Source organism: Patagioenas fasciata, chromosome 17 (assembly GCF_037038585.1).
Source record: "Patagioenas fasciata isolate bPatFas1 chromosome 17, bPatFas1.hap1, whole genome shotgun sequence".
NCBI lineage: Eukaryota > Metazoa > Chordata > Aves > Columbiformes > Columbidae > Patagioenas > Patagioenas fasciata.
Genome location: NC_092536.1, coordinates 5,317,021 through 5,336,865, shown reverse-complemented (window position 1 = coordinate 5,336,865; position 19,845 = coordinate 5,317,021). Strand labels below are relative to the sequence as shown.

The window sequence follows — 19,845 nt, the reverse complement described above, 5'->3', positions numbered from 1 at the left end:
GGTGCCTGTCAGAACAAATCATACCCAATGCTATTAAAAAAAGAAAAAAAGATAGGGATTTCACCATCTCCAGATAAGTGAAAAGGAATAAATTGCCCTGAGGTGGCTCTTGCTCCAGAGCCAAGGATGGACAGGAGGCAATGGGAATAAAACCCATAGTAAATCTCCCCGCTCCCCCCGCACACCCGAATAAACCTGCCTGTAAGGACAGAGTACACGTAATAAAACTCCCATGAAGGAGCCACTTTGGCTGTGTTTAATCACATTAATGTGATTGAAGATGGGCGAGAGGAGCTGCCCACATCAATCCCACCTCCCGGGGTGGGTGCGGGTTCTTGGGTGGCCCCACAAACACACGGGAAAGCAGAATAACAACAAAAACTCTCCTTTAATAGCTGGATTAACCTGAGGATTTGTTGTGACCGAGGTAGGCAGCCCCCGGGCTGCTGCGAGTGAAGGAGCTGGGGTCGGCTCCATTCCCACTGCCGGGATGGGGCTCACCCGCTTTCCTAGAAAACCTCCAGCACTTGTCAAGGGAAGAGTTAAAAACAGGGCATCTGCTCCTCAAAAACACATTCGCCCACCTCCGTGCAAAGAAACAGGGACCCGGAGTCCCCCAGCATCGCTGCCCGTGTCTGCTCCGCACGCACGTTAGAAAAATATATTTTATTTAAATTCTCCTTTTTCTCCACGGAGTTTTCTTCTCTCTCTTTGAATATAGACTGAGGGGTGTCTCTAGATTCTGACCTGCACATGTCATTTCTAGCAAGATCAAGAGTCCCAAGCCAATCATTAAATACCTAAACTCTAGAAAAGGCTGCGTACAATATATGGCTTTTGCACCTACATCCAAAGGGGACACGCGGGATGGGAGGAGGAGAGAGAGCTCATTTGTGGCAAAGCCGGGACAGGCTGGGAGGTGACACAGGGTGGGGACAGCTGGGGACACATGCAGCTCTGCACAAAGCCAACGTAGCAAACAGCGTTTTCCCGAGGCTCTGGGAGATGCTTTGGCTTCACTTGCTTGTTGGGGGGGGTGGGGGTCCCACAGGCAGGATTTGGCCACTGGGACATGGCCACCCCATCAGGAGGCACCGCTGTCCCCTGCACGCCCCTCTTGTTTTCCATCACCCCAAGCAGGATCGAGGGGGGCATCACCCACGTGGGGCAACCCCCCCCCGGTCTCTCCTTCCTTGGGAAGGGCGATGGGCTCCATGGAGTTCAGGCAGCCCCCCCAGGGTTGGGCATGGAGCGAGGGGATGTTAGGGACACCCATGCCCATTGCCAAGGTGGGCGCTGGGGCAGCCGAAACGGGAGTGGGACAGAGCAGGAACCCCGTAGCAGGGGGAATGAAGGCACCCACATCCCCTTGGATCCGCATCGGCGTTGGCCAAGCAAGCTCAGCACTGGCTGGGGATCACTCATTGCTCATGCAGGGAATTAATTAACAGCTAATAGCAGCAGATGGAGAATTAAAAGAAAAGCCACCCACTGGGTGGAAGGAGGTAGAGGCCGGGCAGACCGAGCCTTTCCTCGCCACGCAGGGTCAGGTCCCCCCCGCCACCATCATCATCATCTTGGGTAATAATCGTCCGGCACCCCCGACAGATTTCGGAGTTTCAGAGCCGCATCCACCGTTTTGATGTAGCCGCTGATCATCTTCCGCATCTCGGGAGTGTATGGATCATATTCCAATTTCCTCAAGCCCGATCGCTTGAAGTTGCCGTCCTTCTGTCCCTCGACACACAGCAGCCTGTCCTGGCAGGCGGTGATGCCCAGCAGCCCCACCATGCGCTGCAGCTGCACAAAGAGGTCCTGCTTCAGATCCTCGAAATGCACCACCAGCACCTTCTTGCCGTAGCGCAGCCAGTCCAGCGTGTGGGTTGCCCACCAGGGCGCGTAGTTGGCCACAAACTCTGGCCACTCTGGAAGGAGCAGAGGACACGGTTAGTGGGTGTCTTCCCATGTCCTCCTGCATCCCACATCTCTCATTCCAGAAGCCTGAGCTCCCTGCTGAAATCATAGAATCATTTTGGTTGGAAGAGACACTCAAGATCATTGAGTCCAAACACTCGACCAAATCTTTCAGTTATCATAGAATCACAGAATGTTTTGGGTTGAAAAGACCTTCAAAGCTCATCCAGTTCACGCCATGAGCAGGGACATCTTCACCAGCTCAGGTTGCTCAGAGCCCCGTCCAGCCTGGCCTGGGATGTCTCCAGGGATGGTTCATCCATCACCTCTCTGGCCAACCTGGGCCAGGCTCTCACCACCCTCAGGGGCAACAATTTCTTCCTCACGTCCAGCCTGAATCTCCCTCCTTTAGTTTAAAACCATCACCCCTTGTCCTATCACAACAGGCCCTGCTGAAAAGTCTGTTCCCAAATTATCCTTCTCACTAATTGATCCTCCCATATAAATCAGGGGATAAAAGGGATAATGAAACATCAATAACAAGCCACAACTCTCCTGGCAGTACCCTATACCCAAAGCTTTTATGTGTTATGAGATGGATGTATCTGCCTCTTCCTCTCGTCCTCCCCCAGAAACTGATGCCTGATTAATAGCTTAACTCTATTTAATTCCCCAAAGAATCGTTAAACACAGTATCTGTTTCATTAAACAGATACAGGACAATTCACCTTGTGTAATCATATCACATAAAACTTTGCTTTGGAGCCGCTCCAGGGATATTGTAAAATTAATGTCACGGAACCAAGTGGAGGTTTCGTGGCGGCCGTGGCCTCTGTGGGCTCCACGCGGGCTGGGAACTGGGGGGAAGGAAAATCCCTCCCAGCACCGGCAGCTGTGGGAAAGCCTGGCGAGAGGGTGCCTCATGTTTTCTTTTTCCCCCAAAATTTAGTTCCTGGGAGAAGGAAACAGTTTGGAGAGCTGGGCTGCAGAGAGCAAGGGGCTTTCTGCAGGGCGGGCTGGCCATGGGAGCCCCCTGCCCTCTCTTAATTACTCACCTTACATCACTCTATTTTGTCCTCTGGATGATTTATTTAACCCTGCACCCCAGTGCTAATTGCAGACGTGGCACAAGTGAACTGTCCTCGTTGAGCATTCACTCTTCATGGGGGGTCAGTGAATTGGGGGAGGTGTCCATTTGCCCCCCTGTGCCAAACCAACAGCTCTCAGCAACCCCCCAGCCCTGGAAAATCTCCATCTTTCTGGGCAAATTGTTTCAAGGGTAATTAATCTGACAATTAACCCAGCAGCTAATTACACCATACATCCTTTGGAAAGAATTTGGGGTTATGTTTTGATGCGTGTCCAAATCAGGGTGCAGAGAAGGGTCCCCTCTGTCTGTACCCCATCCCTGTGGGGACATGAGGTGCGGGACAGCCCGGGGGTGTAGGGACTCAGGAAGGTTCCTCTGGGCTGGTTTTCAGGCTCCAGTGAGGGGTTCATCCTGCCTCCCCGCATCCTGGCTGTATCTGCAATTTGCAGCTTTCCTTTGGGATGCTGCAGATGTGGATAAAAACTATGGCAAGATGCTCATACTCCACTGTGGTGGGGGCAACGTCCCCCCCAAGGAAGAAAAGCCACTGAGGAAGCAGTGGGACATTTCTGTTCCCTGGTTTTATGGGATGGGGCGATGGGGAAAGTGGGGCTGAGCTGCCTCTGGCAATGCAAGCACAGGGTGACAAAGAAATCCAGGCATATAGCAGCAACAACAGCAAAAGCTCCCCCTAAATAAACTCGGAATTAAGGGTAGCAGATGTTCAATCAAGCTAAATATTTTAACTCTTTCCAATGAAGTCAATGCCACAACAGCAATTTCTAAATTGTGATAATTAATGAGCCTCCACAACACTCCTGTGCATGGGAAAGGTGGCATCTGGGAGCACAAAAATAACACCTGGCCCTGCAAATGTCCCTTGGGTTGGGCTGTAGCTGCCATTGCTGCCAGTGAGAAGGTGGCAAAGGGACAGGGGACATCACAGGCACTGCCCTGCACATCAGCTGGGTCTGTCCTCCTGCACCTGCAGCCCTAGCGACCCAACACAGCACCTAACAGCCAAGCATCTCTGCTTCTCCATCCCATCCCCATCCCACCCCATCCCATTCCCATCCCATCCACACAGGAGCCCGCGGCTATGCCCGGCAATGCCGTGGATCATGCCAGGAGATGGACATGGGGACCCCAAAGTGGAGGCACAGCCAAGGCTCCCCCATAGAGACCAGACTCAGGTTTTGCTGGGCTTAAACACCGGCTTTACAGCTCCAGTGACTGAGCCCCCCCAGCCTACCTTTGCCCTTCCAGTGGGCATGGGCAGCGAAGCCGATGTGACCCCCGTATTTGCGGTTGAACTCGGCCATCAGAGCCTTGTAGGGGTTGCGGATGAGCAGGATGGCGGCATCAAAGGATTCAATCTCCTTCTGGCCACTCTCATGGGTTTTGATGCAAATCGTCCTCCCGCTGCGCCAGTGGTCCCTCTCGCCCTTGAACCCTGCCGGGACACAGCAAGCGGGTGTCTGAGAACTGGCTGGTGCTGACGTTAATAAAAATAATAAAAGCAAGCTACAGCTGGGGCTTGTGGTAGAATTTGCATCCATCTCCCAGATGGAAATCATTTATTTGCCTGAGTTATGAGTCAATGAGAGGGTAGGTTGTGGGCATGGGGACTGAACAGGGGGTCAATGTTCCTCAGCTGCCCTGAGATGTCACTATTTTTATCTGCAGTTACTCAGGATCCACGTGGGGACATTTGTCCTTCAGGATACTGGTGTCACCAGCACTGTGTGCTCCCAAATACTGCACAAGTCCTCCTCACCACGCAGCTGTGACTTAATTTGCTTCTCACTTTATGCATCCCAGCATGAGAGTGCCCACAAACACCAGCTCCTGGGGAAATCTGATCAAAAAAACCCATCATCCTTTTTTGAGGGGCATAAAAGGCTTGCCAGGGTCAGAGATGCTCCGGCCCCTCCTCTAGAACATTCTAACCGCCATGGTGGGTTAAAAACCACCAGCATAATGGTGAAACCCCAGTTCTACCTCAAACTGGTCCTTGCCAAGGCTGGTGTGTAGCACAGGGAGGTTCTAGACAGGGCATATGCGATGTCACGTCCCTTTGATATCCTTTGGACCAGGACACATCCAGCCCAAACCATCCCAGGGAGCAGGATTGGTGGTACCCAGCACTGCTGTCCCCTCCTGCAAACCCAAGGGGTGACACCAGGACCTTCTCCCAGCTCTGGTGGGACTGGTGCATCCCCAGCGATGAACTCCCCTCTCACCTTTGTTGTAGAGAGACCCATCGAAGTAGTAGCTGCCGGTGTAGAAGCCGGTGGCCAGCTCGATGAGGTGGCGTGCCCAGGTGTTGCCGGCACCGGGGAAGCTGGCCAGGGCCACCAACTGCTTGGCCCGGCTGGGGAGGAACCTCCTGTCCATGCAGCGGTTGTCTGCGGGGAGAGCAGTCCCAGCACGTCAGGGTAACAGGGTTTTCCTAGAAATATCCTGCTTCCTACAGAGATATCCCACTTCCAACAGAGATATCCCAGTTCTGACAAGGCGGAGAGCAAACTGCTCTCTCCTGCGCTGGGCCAGGCAGTAATGAAAGCTGTTTGTGCAGGGGAGGATTGACTTCCCGGGAATTTAAATAAATTATAATTTTTAAGGAGAGTCAAATAGACGGTCCATCTCATGCTCGCTTTCTGCTGGTGTGCCCAGGCAGGAGCTGGAGCAGTCCCTACCCATCCCCTGCCCACAGCAGGCAGGGCCAGCCCGGCGCTGCCTCACCTTGAACTTGGGTCTGGTAGACGAGGAGATACTCGGCGGTGCCGCAGCTCTCGAACTCCTCACCAGCACATTTCTGGGCGCAGAGCTGCTCATCCTCACGCTCGTGCAGGGTGAAGAGCGTGGTGGGGAAGCCGCAGCGGCAGGAGGTCCCGGCCAGCGCCGACAGTGGGTACTCCTGCAGGGGACAGGGGAAGGGAGGGGGGGGGGGGGGCTGGTGGCACCAGGTCCAGTCCCCACTGCAGACCCTTCTTCTGCTCCCCGTACCCATTCTCACCCTCACAGCCCTGCTGTGCAGCGCAGGGTGGTTTGCAGCATCCTTCAAGCTATTACAGCACCCTTCAAGCTGGTTGCAGCATCCTTTGAACTCGTCGTGGCATCCTTCAAGCCAGCCATCCAAGCAGCCCATTGCAGAAACCCAAAACCCCCTGCACCCCGACTTTCCCATGGCGTGGCCAAGCCGCCTGCGGGGTTGGGCAGCAAAGCAGCCAGGCACTGGTGCTCCCGGGAGAGCTGCGGCATGTCATTTGTGAGTTTGTCACCCACACCGAGGTCACTGAGAGCCATCAGACAGCCCCATGGAGGACTTGCCGGCGTTTCAAAGCGCAGAGTTATGAGGCCTGTTCAGCGATTTACTGCCAGGCTGTGGCAGCACCAGGTTAATCGAGGGGCTCCGGTTATTTACACACCGAGCAATGGGAAAGCGGAGCCAGTGATGGAGCAGCTGCTTTTATTTAAGTGATGTGATGGTTTATTCCCCACTGTCCTCTGCCAGGGAGGCCATGAAGGGAGGACAGGACTGTCCCCACCTGCAGCTCTTTATTTTCCTCCAATAATTTACCTAATTTTAATTAATAAATACTCCAGCAATGCCCACTGCCAGCCTTTCCCCTGACTGATGACACAATCAATTTGAGCCTTTATAGTTTGGATACACAGAATTATTACACTAAATCAGACTGAAATTTGCCCAGTGTGACCCTTTCTGGTGACAATTTACATGATTGAGCTTTCAACCTGCACCCTCCAGCCCTCCGGTACCTTCTCGGTGCAGAAGTCCACGCATTTGTCCACCGACATGTTCAGCATGAGCCGGCTGACGGGCAGGGCGATGGAGACATTGTCTGGCTGGCGGAAGCACCCCCGAAATATCGCGCTGCCATCTGCGAGGGACAGAGGGGTCACAGGGGTGCTGCGAGCGATGCTGACCTAGCCCCAAGGGGCTGCACCCCAAAAATGATGCTGCTACACCCCGCCTACCCCAGGCTCGGGAGCGAGAGTCTCTGCATGTCCTCGCCCCCATTGATTCCTCAAACCACCCATCAGCACAGCAGCCACTTTTCTCTGGCTCTCGTCACCCTCTGGCATCGCTGGAGGGGTTAAACAAGCACAGAGATGAGGTTCTTAAGGACGGGGGTTTGTGCCACTGTTAGCTTACGATTGGCCTCGATGATCTTGAGGGGATTCCCATGGTTTGTAGGAGAAAAACCACCCCAGACAGAGACCTGAACCCCCCAAAGCCACCACCTGGCTCACGCAGCACGGGGACATTGGGACTCCCTCCCATTGGCGCCACGAGGAGTCCCCCCATTTCAGGGCTGAGTCAGGACATCAATGCCACCAACTTACACCTTCTGGCTGACTCCTGGGCCAGCTCCAGGCGGTAGATGGACAGGCGGTTGACCCCCCCACAAGTGTTGCTCCGCTCCCCCTTGCACTCCATGTTGCACTCGGACTCGCTGGCGTTCGACGCCTGGATCTTGTGCCCGCAGTAACACTCGGCGCCAAACTCCAGCCCCGCGTAGAGGTAACCCCTGGGGAGAGGGAGATGGGGTGGTCAGCACATCCCCGGGCACCCCCTGGCTCCAGGTGGGGTTTGCAGGAGCATCCCCAGTGCTGGGAACAGCACAGCACCCAAGGGTGCATTGCTGGACTAGGGGATCACTGTAGGTCCCCTCCAACTGAAAACACTGGGCGTTTCAAAAAGACAGACCCACTTTGAAATCACAGTATCTCTGCAACCACAAACCGCCCGTGAATGAAACTCTTACAGCCCAAACAGCAGGAGGAGGGAACAAAGAGCATTTACAAAAAGGTTACTAAAACCTGGTATCTCATTAAAGCGTTTGGAAATTTTTGTGTTGTTGTAATATGTTTGGTCCATCTTTTCAAAACACCCTCTGGTCTACTTTATTCTTCCCATCCTATTCCTACTCTCCAGCACTGAATCAGAGCCCTCACATCGCCCCATATGAGGATGGAGTCCATCATTATCCTCCCCAACCTTTTTCAGGGGGAGGAAAATGGGGCCCTGGTAAACACCAGTGAATTAAAAACCAAACAAACAATAAAAAAATTCAAAATGGCATAAATGTAAAGATAAGAAAGGAAGGGGAGGGTAGCAGCCGGGGCAGGGAACTGTGACAGCAGAGGAATGCTGATGTTGAGAGGGAATTGATGGAGATGTGGTGCAGGAATTGATGGAGACGTGGGAACTGATGGAGACACGGTGCTTGTCTCCCGCCCTACCGTTCGGCACAGTTGTCCTGGCAACGGAAGACTGTCATCTTCTTGTAGTCGAAGAAGGACACGCCGCGCAGCGTGCGCCGGCGAGTGTTGTCCACGTAGCAGCCGATATATCTCGCTGTGGGGAAGAGGAGAGGGGGTGAGAACCAGTTGGGGTGAGCACACTGAGTTCTCACCCCCTCTTCTGACTTTTCCCTAAATAGGGATGTGCAGCAATGTTTGTTCATTTGATTTAGAAGCTCATGTCTGGGTATAACGTGTCCCTGCAAATGCCACGAGCAAAGGCAGGCAAAGCCCAGAAACACCCTCTCTGGAGAGCAAGGATGCTGCTGCTCTGTACTGAGGCTTCTCCTCTTTATCCTCTTCCTTCCCACTGGCCTCAAAACTGAGCAAACAGCTCCAAAAAGAGACAAGTTATGTCCCCTTTACTCTGCACCATCAGGAACACAGCGGTGGGCAGGATGGAGATATACATTTTAAAACAAATTTTCTTCAGCCAGCAGCTCATTTTCCCCATCCCAGCCATGGAGGTGGGGGATATTTGCCAAGCACTAACACTTGGCAAAGTAAAGGCCGATTCTTGTGCAAATGAAGATGCCGGTAGACAGGGCATAGAGCTGAATAAATAGTTAGGGTGAAATCATCTATTTGACAAATGGAGCCTTTCTCAATAATCTGAAAACAAGCAGCCACCTCCTTGCCTGTGCATCCGTTGCGATGCTCTGTGTCGGCTGGGGGTCTTGTTTTCACCCTGTGTCTCCTTTCATCTCCATGTCTTCACCACACACCAAATTACCCCTCTAATAGCAAAGCATCCCCACATGCGCTACCCCAATACCAAACCCTGCCACGGGATAACACTTCTCACCTCCTGCTTGGATTTTGCATCTGTTGGGGGTCCCTGAACCCAGTGTTCTGCAGACCCCCCAGCCTGGTGTGCCCCACACACACACTCCCACCTTCCCCACCAGCACTGCAAAGTGGCTTCTCCAGCCAACCTGGAGGAAGAGGAAGATTGAAAGAAATAAATACACCTGATAACTTTAACCCCCAGAGTCATAACTCCTCGCTCCCAATTACTCGCAGCACGACGTGGTATTTCCACAGCACTGAGCAGGTTTCAGCAGGTCAGCTCGTTTGGGCCAGGACAGATCTAAGCAGCGTGACATGACTCCAGTTGTTTGCACAGAGCTGGTGACGGATGTGTGTCACCTTCAATCCATCACTCTCATCATCTGCGTGCTGCAACTTATTAGGGAGGCCACCAGAATAATTAGGGAGAGACGAGGACAAGTGAAGGAGGAGCGAGAGCAGGTACAGGGACATCTTCGGCTGTGTCCCTCTTTTTTCATGGTATCACTTGCTCATGTGACACGGTGGGGCCCCAACTGGCAACAGCTGGAGATGTCCAGCAAAGGACCAGAGACGGACGTGGCACTCACTGCTCCCCAAAATGCCCCCACATTTAAGGCAAGAGATGCACCTTTGCACGGGGATGTGGAGGAGATGAAGCCATTTCCCTGGGAGATGGGGCTGCCCTCGAGCTGTGCCTTGTAAAGCTGCAGCACTGGCCTGAAACTGGGGTTATCAGAGGATCAGGAGAGAGAAGAGGAGGAAGGCACATTGCCCCAGCAAGCCAAAGCCACACATCCTGCTAGCTAAACCAGAGCTGATTTTAGGAGCAGGATTCCCTGTGGAGTGATTTCACATGGCAGAGCCTCCACAGCCACCTTGTTAAGCCATTCCGTGCTTAATTACCACTATCATTAAAACTTGCCTGCTCCCTCCAGCCGGCCCAGGAGGAGCAGGGGAGCAAGGGGGATGTCAGCACCTGTCTCCAAGGCTCTGCCAGCCCCATGGGCACGCCAGCTCAGGGAATTGATCAGGCTGGAGAATTTCTCTGCACCATCCTGCTCGGGAGATGCAGAGATGCTCTGCCATTAACCGCTGCCCATATCAAGCCTTCCTACATGAGATTAAGATTAAAAAGGGGAAAGACAATATTCGCAGAGCACCTAGGAACAGCTAAAAGCACTGATGGCCAAGACCAGCATCCTGTCCCTTGCAGCCCCCACCAGGGCCAGGCACGGTGGCACCGGCAGAGGTTAATGATGGGGGACACGGGGCATATGGCCAGTGACACAAGCGACTGCTTGGGGTTAGTACGGTGAGCGACAGCTTGGGCTCGTCAGCCATCTGGTGAGGATTCACTAAATGTCAGTTCACATTAATGGAGCAACTCAGCCACATGCACCTCTGAAATGTTCCCAGAGAGCCCTCTGTCAGGGGGCACAACGGGAAAACTCCCTTTTAATCTCATTTTAGTATGAGAACATCCCATAAGCACCACAAGCCATTTTTCCTCACCAGTCCAACCCTGGATTGTGTGTCTTGCCCAGAGTGGTAGGCTGAGGGGACCAAGGCCTGGGGGACCAAGCCTGGCTCAGCATCATGACCCCCCTGAAACCTCCAGTTTGCCATGGGGTGGGGGTTTCCTGCTTCTCTCCAAGCCATGCACCCCCTGTTCCACCCAGGAGGATGTTCAGGGAACCACAGGAGCCGAGCCCTGTGGGCAGCTCCTAGAAAAGCCCGGCTTTGGGGCACAGGCTCAAGATCAGAGTCCAAATGTTAACCCACCCCTGGCAATAACTCATGTCCCTGAGAACCTCATCTCCACATCTGTCCAACCCTCCAGGGATGGTGACTCCAGCACTGCCCTGGGCAGCCTGTTCCAATGCCCCACAGCCCTTTGGGGAAGAAATTGTTACCCAGATCCAACCTCAACCTCCTTCACTGAGGGGCAGCAGAGCCAGCACAGGTGGGACACGGGGTGTGTTTGGGGGAGATCTGCTGGCACAGGGTGCTTGTGGGTGCCAGAGAGGGAGGCGATGAGCTGAGTAATGACTGGGATGATGCAAAAGCCCTGATGGGCAGCTCGCTCCCACCCAAATTCAGAGTAAGCGTGTGAGTATGTCTGCACACAGCTGCCTTCAGGATAAATAGATGACATTTTAAAAATCAATGAGAACGACTACATTCAGTTATCCTTGTTCATTAATAACAGTCCCACCTGACAACACACCGCACACCTCAGGCTGGGATCTCCCGGCTTGAAAAGTCAAACCCCAGCCCTGCCTGCACAGCAAACTCTGCCAGCTCCTGCCTGAACGTACCAGTAAATTAGAAAACAGGCCACAAATCTGGTTTTAAAGTTCATTGGGGCCAAAAGAATTAACACCGAATTTGGCCCATGGCACAGCCAAAGGGTGGGATGGAGATGGGGTGCAGCCTCTCCCCAGCTGGCACCCCCAAAAATGCCTGTCCCAGCAAGGTGTAACCCAGAGCGTGATGGTGCACAAGTGGGAAAGAGGGAAAATGGAAAAATAAAAGTGGATTATTGACAGTTGGGGAGAAAGGAGTGGAAGGAGGGAGAAGATTTTTCTGGGAACATCCTCTGGACCAGTAGTCCCCGAAGCAGGGTGCTGCACCCCAGGGGATGCCCAGGGCAGCATGGAGCACAGGAAGAAAATCTTGGCACTGGAGTAGCATATGCACGTGGTTCATAAATAAATAAATTCACATCTAATGGGAGCACGTGCTCAGAAACTTGTTCCTGGAAGGGATGCACAACCAAACCAGCTCAGAGACCACTGCCCCGGCACATGAGGCTTCCCCAGGAGCGGCCAAGAGGATGGATCCCCCCGGCCCCGTGTGTCCCCAGCCCTTACCTCTGTCCTCTTCCTTCTCGCGGCCGCTCCTGCCCCTGAGCGCCCAGCTCCGGCTGCTGCTGTGGTCTCCAGCTTTGCCCCTCTCCACAGGTTCCTTGGAGGTGCTTTTGAACCAGGGACCGTGTCGCCGTCCCCCCTCGGGCATTGTCGCTGCCGCCTTGAACCCGCGGCTCAGCTGCATCACCCCCAGGTAGGGCAGCCCCGGTCCCTCCCTGGGGACACGCTGGGTCCCTGTCACCGTGGACTCCCCGGCAAAGCCCGAGTGCAGGAAAACCAAACTGCCAGCCGCCAGGTACAGAGCCAGCAGCGTGAAGAAACGCACGGGTTTGCGCCGAAAATACCGCTGGAGTTTTACCAATAATTTGGCCATAGCGTCTTCATCCCTTCCGCGGCAGCCGGCGCCGCGGGGGAGCTGCTCTCCGGCCCCAGGGATGTTCCCAGGGAGTTTGCCCCCCCAGGCTGGAGGTGGCTCCCAGGGGAGCAGATGGGTGCCCCAAAAATCACAGTGAGGGCTGCAGAGTGAGGCTGTGCAAAGCTGTTGTCTGACCCTATTGAAGTCCAGGAGGGCTGGATAAGGCAGTGGGGGCGGATTTTGGGGTACCTCCCACTGTGCACGGGAGGTTTCTCCAGCGCTGGCAGTTGCCGCCGTCCCCGGTTTATTCTCCTCCTGGCAAAGCCCCCCGGCTGTGCCCCGGAGCCCGGGCTGCTGGAGGGATCATGTTAAGGAATGGGAGGGTTTGAAGGTGATTTGAAAGCCGATGAGCTGACGCAGCTCCCCTCGCTCGCTCCACGGCCCTGGCTCTCGCAGGCATCTCTCTAATGGCAACGACACCGGCCGCCTTTCAGACAAAGAATGAAAAGTCCCTGGACGCGTCTTGGAGCCTGAAATGCTGCCTGGGAGCCTTTGTTTGATGAAACCCCATTCATCTCACTCCCAGGGCAAGAAATCTCCACCTGTAAGTCAAAGAGAGAGGCACACTCAGGAAAGCATCCCGGGCTGCGGGGAGATTGTGGTCCAGTCCCCCTGCGTGGCCAGGGGGATGCCCGGACTCCCCATCACCTCCCAGCCCTGCGGAGGGGCCATTCTGTCTCCCCCCAGCACAAGGATGCAGGACAGGAGGGAGATGTCAATGTGGTGCTCAGGACAAAGCCACACCGGGTTGCGTGGTGAGCTCCACCTTCACAGTGGGAAATGTCACTGCCACCACACCTTGCCAGCATGCCAGAGGTGACAGGGACGGCCCCGTGCCCAGGGTGTGCTGGCTGTCACAGACCTGTCTTATTTCAGGAAAGGAGATGAAAATAAATGGAAAGACAAAGTGCCATTAGTTTAATGGCCTCTATGTTCCTGCCATCTGTCTTCAGTTGATTAAATAAAAAATATTGGTGGAACATATGGCATGAATTATACATAAATATTTTAATTTGGGTTCCCAGAGTGGTTATTCAAATACCTTTGGCTCTGCCAGGTGAACCTTTGTGGAGCTCAGGGCTGAGCACGGTGCGGGGGGCAGATCACTGGGGGGTCACGAGCCCCTCGAGTTCCCTCAAACCGTCCCCTCCCCAGCCACGCTTGGTGCCCATACAGCCGGAGCAACGACTGAGTAAACTCTGAGGAGCAGCTGAGCAAGGAGACTGCTTGCTCTTCGGGCTTCTGCATCTGCAAACACCTCCATGGCAGGATGAAGGTGACACAGCTCAGGGAATGGTCCAACCCCTAGAGGCTGAATATGGGGCAGTTTGTGACACTGCTGGGATGCAAACAGGATGGCTCCAGGGCTGTCCCTGGTCCCCAGTGTCCTCACTGCCACCCATGCTCCTCCCTGCCAGGGCTTAGTCCTGCCAGGCTACGGCAAGGAAGCGCAGCATATAAAGAAGAGGCTTAAATTACTATCATTAAGCCATCTGGAGCTCATCCTTCTCTATCATGAACTGCGGAGTCGCAGGTCAATTACTGCACATTTGCATATATTCCATTAATGCTTCTGCTAATTGTCTGGAGAAGATAATGTGCTCGGCTTACGGCTCCCTTGCCGGCTATGGTTTACAAACAGCGGGTGCAGCAAATAGAGCCAGCACCGATGTTCACCGTGTCGACAGTGGATGGGGACATCAGGGCTGATTGGGAGGGTTGACCGGGGGGTCCCACCCTGTTGGTGGCCATGCGGGATGGGGGATGCTGGCAGCACCCCACCACACTGCTCTGTGCACCCCCAGCCCTCCCCACATTGTGTGGATGAAGCCAACATCAGGTGGATGGACCAGCCACCTCAGCAGGACCCTGTGGGTTCCTGTCCCCACCGCAGCCTGCAACAGTGAGTGTCCCCCAGGGGTCGCATCGCACCGCATCGCTGCCTGCACCTCCCAACACTTGCACCCCTGGTGCAGCTCCTGTCAAGGGTTCAGGAGCAGAGCGGTGCCAGCCCAGCCCATGGCGTGGCTGGAGGACAGCAGTGACACACTTTACCAGCCAAATTAATGATGCCAACAGGGGCATTAACCAGCCAGTGCCGTGCAACAGGCAGTGGCGCAAAATCAGGCTTCCATGGGCTGCTGTGGGCAGCCGGGTACAAAGGCTGTCAGGAAAACTGCTGCCAGGCACTCTGCACTGTTACAAGCAGGCAGCCAGGATGGGGGGGGAAAGGGGGACTGGTTCCTTGCCTACCTCCATTGCCACGCTCCTGCCAAGAGCTGAAATCCTCGTCCTGGCAGCGGGATGCCTGCTGACCATCCCTCCACGCCTGGACCACCTCCCTCTGAACATAGCAGCACTGTGTCCGGCAGAAAGCAGGGGAGCTCTGGCCCATGCATTTGGGGCTCTACAACTACGGGGCCAAGGAAATCTTCATTAATTTGCAAGATTTATCTTCCCCCCCGAGCAGAGCCGTTGCACCGGGAGGTGGGCACAGGTACCGTGGGGGCTCCACCGTGCAGCGTGAGCATCTCTGTGACCGGGATGAACGAAGTGCCAATAAATTATACATTTGGGTCTTGTCTCCAAATTGCTCTGCAATTATTGAGCACCAAGGTTCAGCTGCCTTCAAGCACCACCTCACATCCAGCCATGGCAAAACACACTAAGGGGCTCACGTGGTTCCCTCAGCACAGGGGAACAATCAACCCATTAAAAACAGCAAATTAATGAGCACAAGAGTTCCATTAGGAGGAGAAGGCGACCAAACTATCCAATTTCATCACATCATTAGCATTTCTTATCAGAGGGACAGGGAAAGAATAGGCCTTTAAAATACAGCGGCATGGGATGGAGTCTAATGACCACAGCAGGGCAACGTGCCGGGACTGCTGTCCTGTGGGACAGGCACCCACCTCGGTCCTGCACCCTGCTGAGCACCCCTGGGTGCTCACCCACTCTCCTGGAAGCACAGCACAGCTTTCCCCAAAAACACTTCTGCTGAGACCTAGAAAAGCAGAGGTGTACAGGACACAGCGCCTGGTGTGCTCCCTGGACCTACTGTCACCCAAAAGCCACCTGCTCCGATGAGGGGACCATGTGCCTTCTCAGAAAGCCTCACATCCCTCCATCCCCACCCTTGGCTCTGGAGGGTGCTGGCAATGGGTGACTTCTGTCACTGCAGAGCACCTCCTGTGGCTTCACACCCTCGTGCCTCCCCAGCACAAGCACCAACCAGTGACACCAGCATAAACACCCAGGGATGCCAATGTTGGCACCTCCCAAACCTTTCATCCTCCATCCCCAGGAGTTCACCGCAGCAGGAGCTTGGTTTTGCTGCCCAGGCAGAATTTGGGCAACTTGAGGTCCCAGATCAACCCACCATCATCTTCTTTGGCCCCATGAAAATGGATTTTTGCCCTTTCTCACTCTTTAAAACAGAAGCAGCAAATGAAATGCATCACATTGAACTTAAATACCGTAACTGCTGGGAATGAAACAGAGCTAAAAATCAAGGTTTCCATTGCAGCAGGACGACCTGATGCATCACGTCTCCCCTTGAGCACCCAGCACCCACCACATATTTCTCCCAGAGCCAGCCAAGCACTCACCTGCCTTTAAATCAAAGCAAAGTTTATTTATTCAGCTGCTCCCTGCCTTAATTCTGCTGAGAAACATGTCTGTGCATCCCCTGCGCTGGGAGAGGTGCACAGGAAAGGTTCACGTGTGCCTAAAAACAGCCAACTCAGGAGATTCGGGGTGTCACAACTCACCCCAGGGTCGGTACCTCTTCCTCGGTGGTGAGATGTTCCTCAGGCATGTGCTTCCCTGGGGAGCTTTTAAATCCCTTCTGTAGGCCAAACCACCAAGATATGCAAAGGAAAAACCTCTTATTCAGGATTTATTGGCCCGATTTGTAAATCCAGAGCAGGACCTGCCCATCTGCTGACAGATTTCTGTGCAGGATTTCCAAGAGTGTTGGAGGGTTTGTAAATCTTCTTCCCTTGCTGGGAATCCATGGAAGGGTTTAAACTCGCTTATGGGCAAAACCTGATTTTTAAATATTCTGGAGAAGATTTACCAATGGTCTCAGCACTTGACCAGGGCAAGGAGAAGTCAAAGCTACAAGCCCAGCTGGGTATGAAGCACCGAGCTTGGGAGGTATCACAGATCCTTCCCTCTGGAGGGAAGAGTCTGCCCCAGATTAATTGATTAACGCCTGTAAAAGGCGAGATCCACAGAAACGAGGCCATGCTAATTGGACAGCCTCCTATTAGCGCTCCCTATACTCTCCAGACGATGAAAACCCACCATGCACCAGCACCATTTCTGCAAGGCCTGAGTTAGTTATAAATAAACCCTGGGGTAATGGGCTGGATCCTGCCCTGGGTTATTTCAATGCACCAAGAACAACCAACCAGTGCTATCCAGAGAAGGGCTATTTTATTTAACTAAGTTGATTTAAGCAACTTTAAACCAATTTTTAACTATTACAATATTTGCTGTTCAGCTGCCCAGGTCTGTGAATTCCCACGAACACCCCAGGCCCCCACCCAGGGGATGCTCATCCCTACCCTGACCCTGCAGCCATTGGCAGGATATGCTGTGGGGCAGGCAAGGGGATCCCCAAAAGAAATCCAAGCTGGGGTGCAGAAATGCAGTTGCCTTCGGACTGCTGATTTCCAGGTATTCCCACCCCTCCAGCATGCAGAAGTTTGTAGGGCTCTGCTTGCTTCCCCATGTATTTTGCTTTACAATGGCCCAATCGGAGCCAAAACAGGGGGTTTGTGCCTTGTACTCTGTTCCTCCGCATGCAATTACATCAAAGCCCATTCCAGTCTCTTGTAGGATGAATTCCCCAAGCAAATGTGAAAATGCCTCAAAAAAGAAAAATGATTTAAGCCATGAATCATTTAAAAAGCACACGCCACGATGCCGATGGCAGGGGAGAAAATAGCCATGTATTCCAGAGATTTAGGCAGGCGGAGGATGCTGGGGAACTGGGGAGATGATTTAACTGAGCCAGCACAGCAAAGATGCTGCAGCCCTTGCACCCAGTACCCCCATCCCAGCTGCTGACAAGCACCCTGTGTTCCTGCATTATAATTATTATTTTAATTACCCCACAATCCCCAGAACATGTGTTATCTGGCTCTCCCCATCAGCTTTATCCCATCTGCTGGCACCTGGGTTTCCTTTGCTGGCCCCCAGCCTCCCTCCCCGAGCATCCCTGCTGCCAGCATCAGCCCCATCCCCACCTGCAACGCTGAGAAGCCTCTATTTCCCCATTATTTCCACTTTTTTCCTTGCAAGGCCAGAATGAGAGCTCCATTGGGAGGTGGAGTGTCAGATTTGTGTCGGTGGTGACACACAGCGGTATTTGGGATAGGTCTTGGTGACACTGAGGGATGCTCCCCGGACCACTGCATGGTCTGCACTCCCTCTCCCCCTTTGTGCTATCCTCACCCGTGACACCCTTTCCACACTTAAACCCTGTGAAAAAGGTGATTTAACTTCATTCAGACAGCACTGAATGGGCTTAACCTAATGAGTTGTAATACATATTATGCTCTAGGTATTTCATGCCCAGTCTGCAAAATCCAGTTACGGTTTTCAATAAGACTTAGCGAGCTGAGACGCACACCGGAGGGGATGCACGCTCACACGGGGCCGCTCTGAACTGGGCAAGGAGGAGGATGGGAGGAAGGCAGGGGTGTCCCTAAGGAGGCACAGCTGGATCCCATCCAGCTACTGGCTCAGCAAAGCCTCCCCCAGCCCAAGCACTGCCGGGACCCTGCACATCGGGGACCTCAAAGCCGGGGTGGCATTTGGGCAGGAGTGAGCCATACCTGACCCAAGCCCATTTTCAAGAATAACTCGGCACAAATCCCTGGAGAAGGGAAGGTTGCGGCACTTGCAGGGTGGGAAGAAGCAGATGGGCCAGGGCCAGGCTGGGGAGGACACCCCGGGGCTGGGGGCTTGGTCCCCACTGCCAGACTCTGCTTCCCAGCTCCAAATTGCTGAGAAACTTTATTTAATCCTGCCTTCACAGAAGAAATAGTTTATAATGTTCAGCTCAAGGTAACCTTCATGCAGCTCTCCAACTGTCTCTGCTTTTCCTGCACACATTTCTTTTAACTTCATATTAAAATATTCCAATAAGTTGTCAGCATAGGTATCGAAAGAAGAAAACAAGTAGGGGAGGTGTATTTGGAAGGCTTAGCATCGCTCCCCATTTCTCTTGCCGAGGATGTTACTGCACAAAGTCTCGGGAGGAGGAGGAGGAAGAAGAGGAGGAGGAGGACGAGCTCTCTCCCTGCTCGTCTCCCGCTCCGAAGCACAAAACCTTTTCGCAAGCAGCAGAATAGAGCGAAAAATCCCTGCCCAGGCGAGAATCCCCAACAACTCCCGCCGAGCATCCTTAACCTCGAGCCGAGCTCTCCCCGCTCCTCCCCACCGAACGGACCCCCACCCTCTCTCGGTGCCGCCGCCGGGGTCCCCCCACCCGGCCTGGGCGCTCCCGCCGCCTCCACATGCGCTGTGTTGCGCTTTTTTTTTTTAATTCATTTCCCCCGTTTTTAACCGTCCCCAGCGCGGAAGCCCCTTCCCCACAACCCAACTTGGCGGCGGATTCCCCCGATCCCCCCGCCGCCAGCTCCTTACCCGCCCCGGCCGCTCTCCCAGGCCGGCCCGGCCGCCGCCGCTCCATGCGCCGGCCGCCCCCGGGAGCGGCGGGGCCGGGGGGGCCGCTCCGCGCGGCTCAGCCCCCGCCGGGTCCCCGCGGTGCCGCCGGAGCTCCGCTCATACCGGCCGGGCTGCGGAGAGCCCAGCCCGCCGGCTGCCGCTCGGTTCTGCCTGGAACCGCTGCCGGGCGCCGGTACTTAACGGCTCCATCCAGCTCCGCTGCGGCTCCGCTCCCTCCGCCGGCTGCAGCGCTGCCTTTAACCCCTTCGCTCCCGCCTCCCACCCCTCTCCCGCCTCTCTGCTTTATTTGTCTGCTTTTTTGCCTTTTTTTTTTTTCCCCCCCCTTGTTTGGTAACGAGGTTGGGGATGGAAAACGGCTCCCGGTCAGCCCCGGTCCCCCAGTGCGCTCAAGGGCAAGGGATTCTGAGAGTGCGGAGGAGGATGCTAGACCCCCCACCCCGGGGAGCTGCCCCCAGCCCCGGCACTCGCATCCAGCCAGAGATTTATCGAATGGGCCTAGCAAGAAAAAAATAATAGTGTGTATATGTATATTTTTGTGTCAGATCAATTAAAAATGAAATTCAGAATTTCCCGACTTTGGGAGTAGGAAAAATTACGATTATAAAGTGATTAAGGTGAGAGAGGATTTCTCAACTATCCCTCCTCCTTTTATTGGCAGCTTTAAGGGCTGGGGGGGCATTTTTAGGGTGTGCTGGTGGCAGCTGAAAGCCCCATCACCCATGGTGGCA

General features: G+C 54.2%; 1 protein-coding gene across 1 annotated transcript; it reads right to left on the bottom strand.

Annotated features, from left to right (window-relative positions):
• Nucleotides 1–369: 369 nt before the first annotated feature.
• On the bottom strand, nucleotides 370–19,321 carry WSCD2 (WSC domain containing 2). Its single transcript, XM_065851570.2, has 9 exons — nucleotides 19,076–19,321; nucleotides 12,001–12,954; nucleotides 8,276–8,390; nucleotides 7,376–7,560; nucleotides 6,788–6,909; nucleotides 5,750–5,924; nucleotides 5,248–5,412; nucleotides 4,257–4,457; nucleotides 370–1,925 (listed from the first exon to the last, which is right to left on the bottom strand). The coding sequence occupies exons 2-9, from the start codon at nucleotides 12,368–12,370 to the stop codon at nucleotides 1,573–1,575; spliced, it is 1,686 nt and encodes a 561-aa protein (XP_065707642.1). The 5' UTR covers nucleotides 12,371–12,954; nucleotides 19,076–19,321; the 3' UTR covers nucleotides 370–1,572.
• Nucleotides 19,322–19,845: the final 524 nt, after the last annotated feature.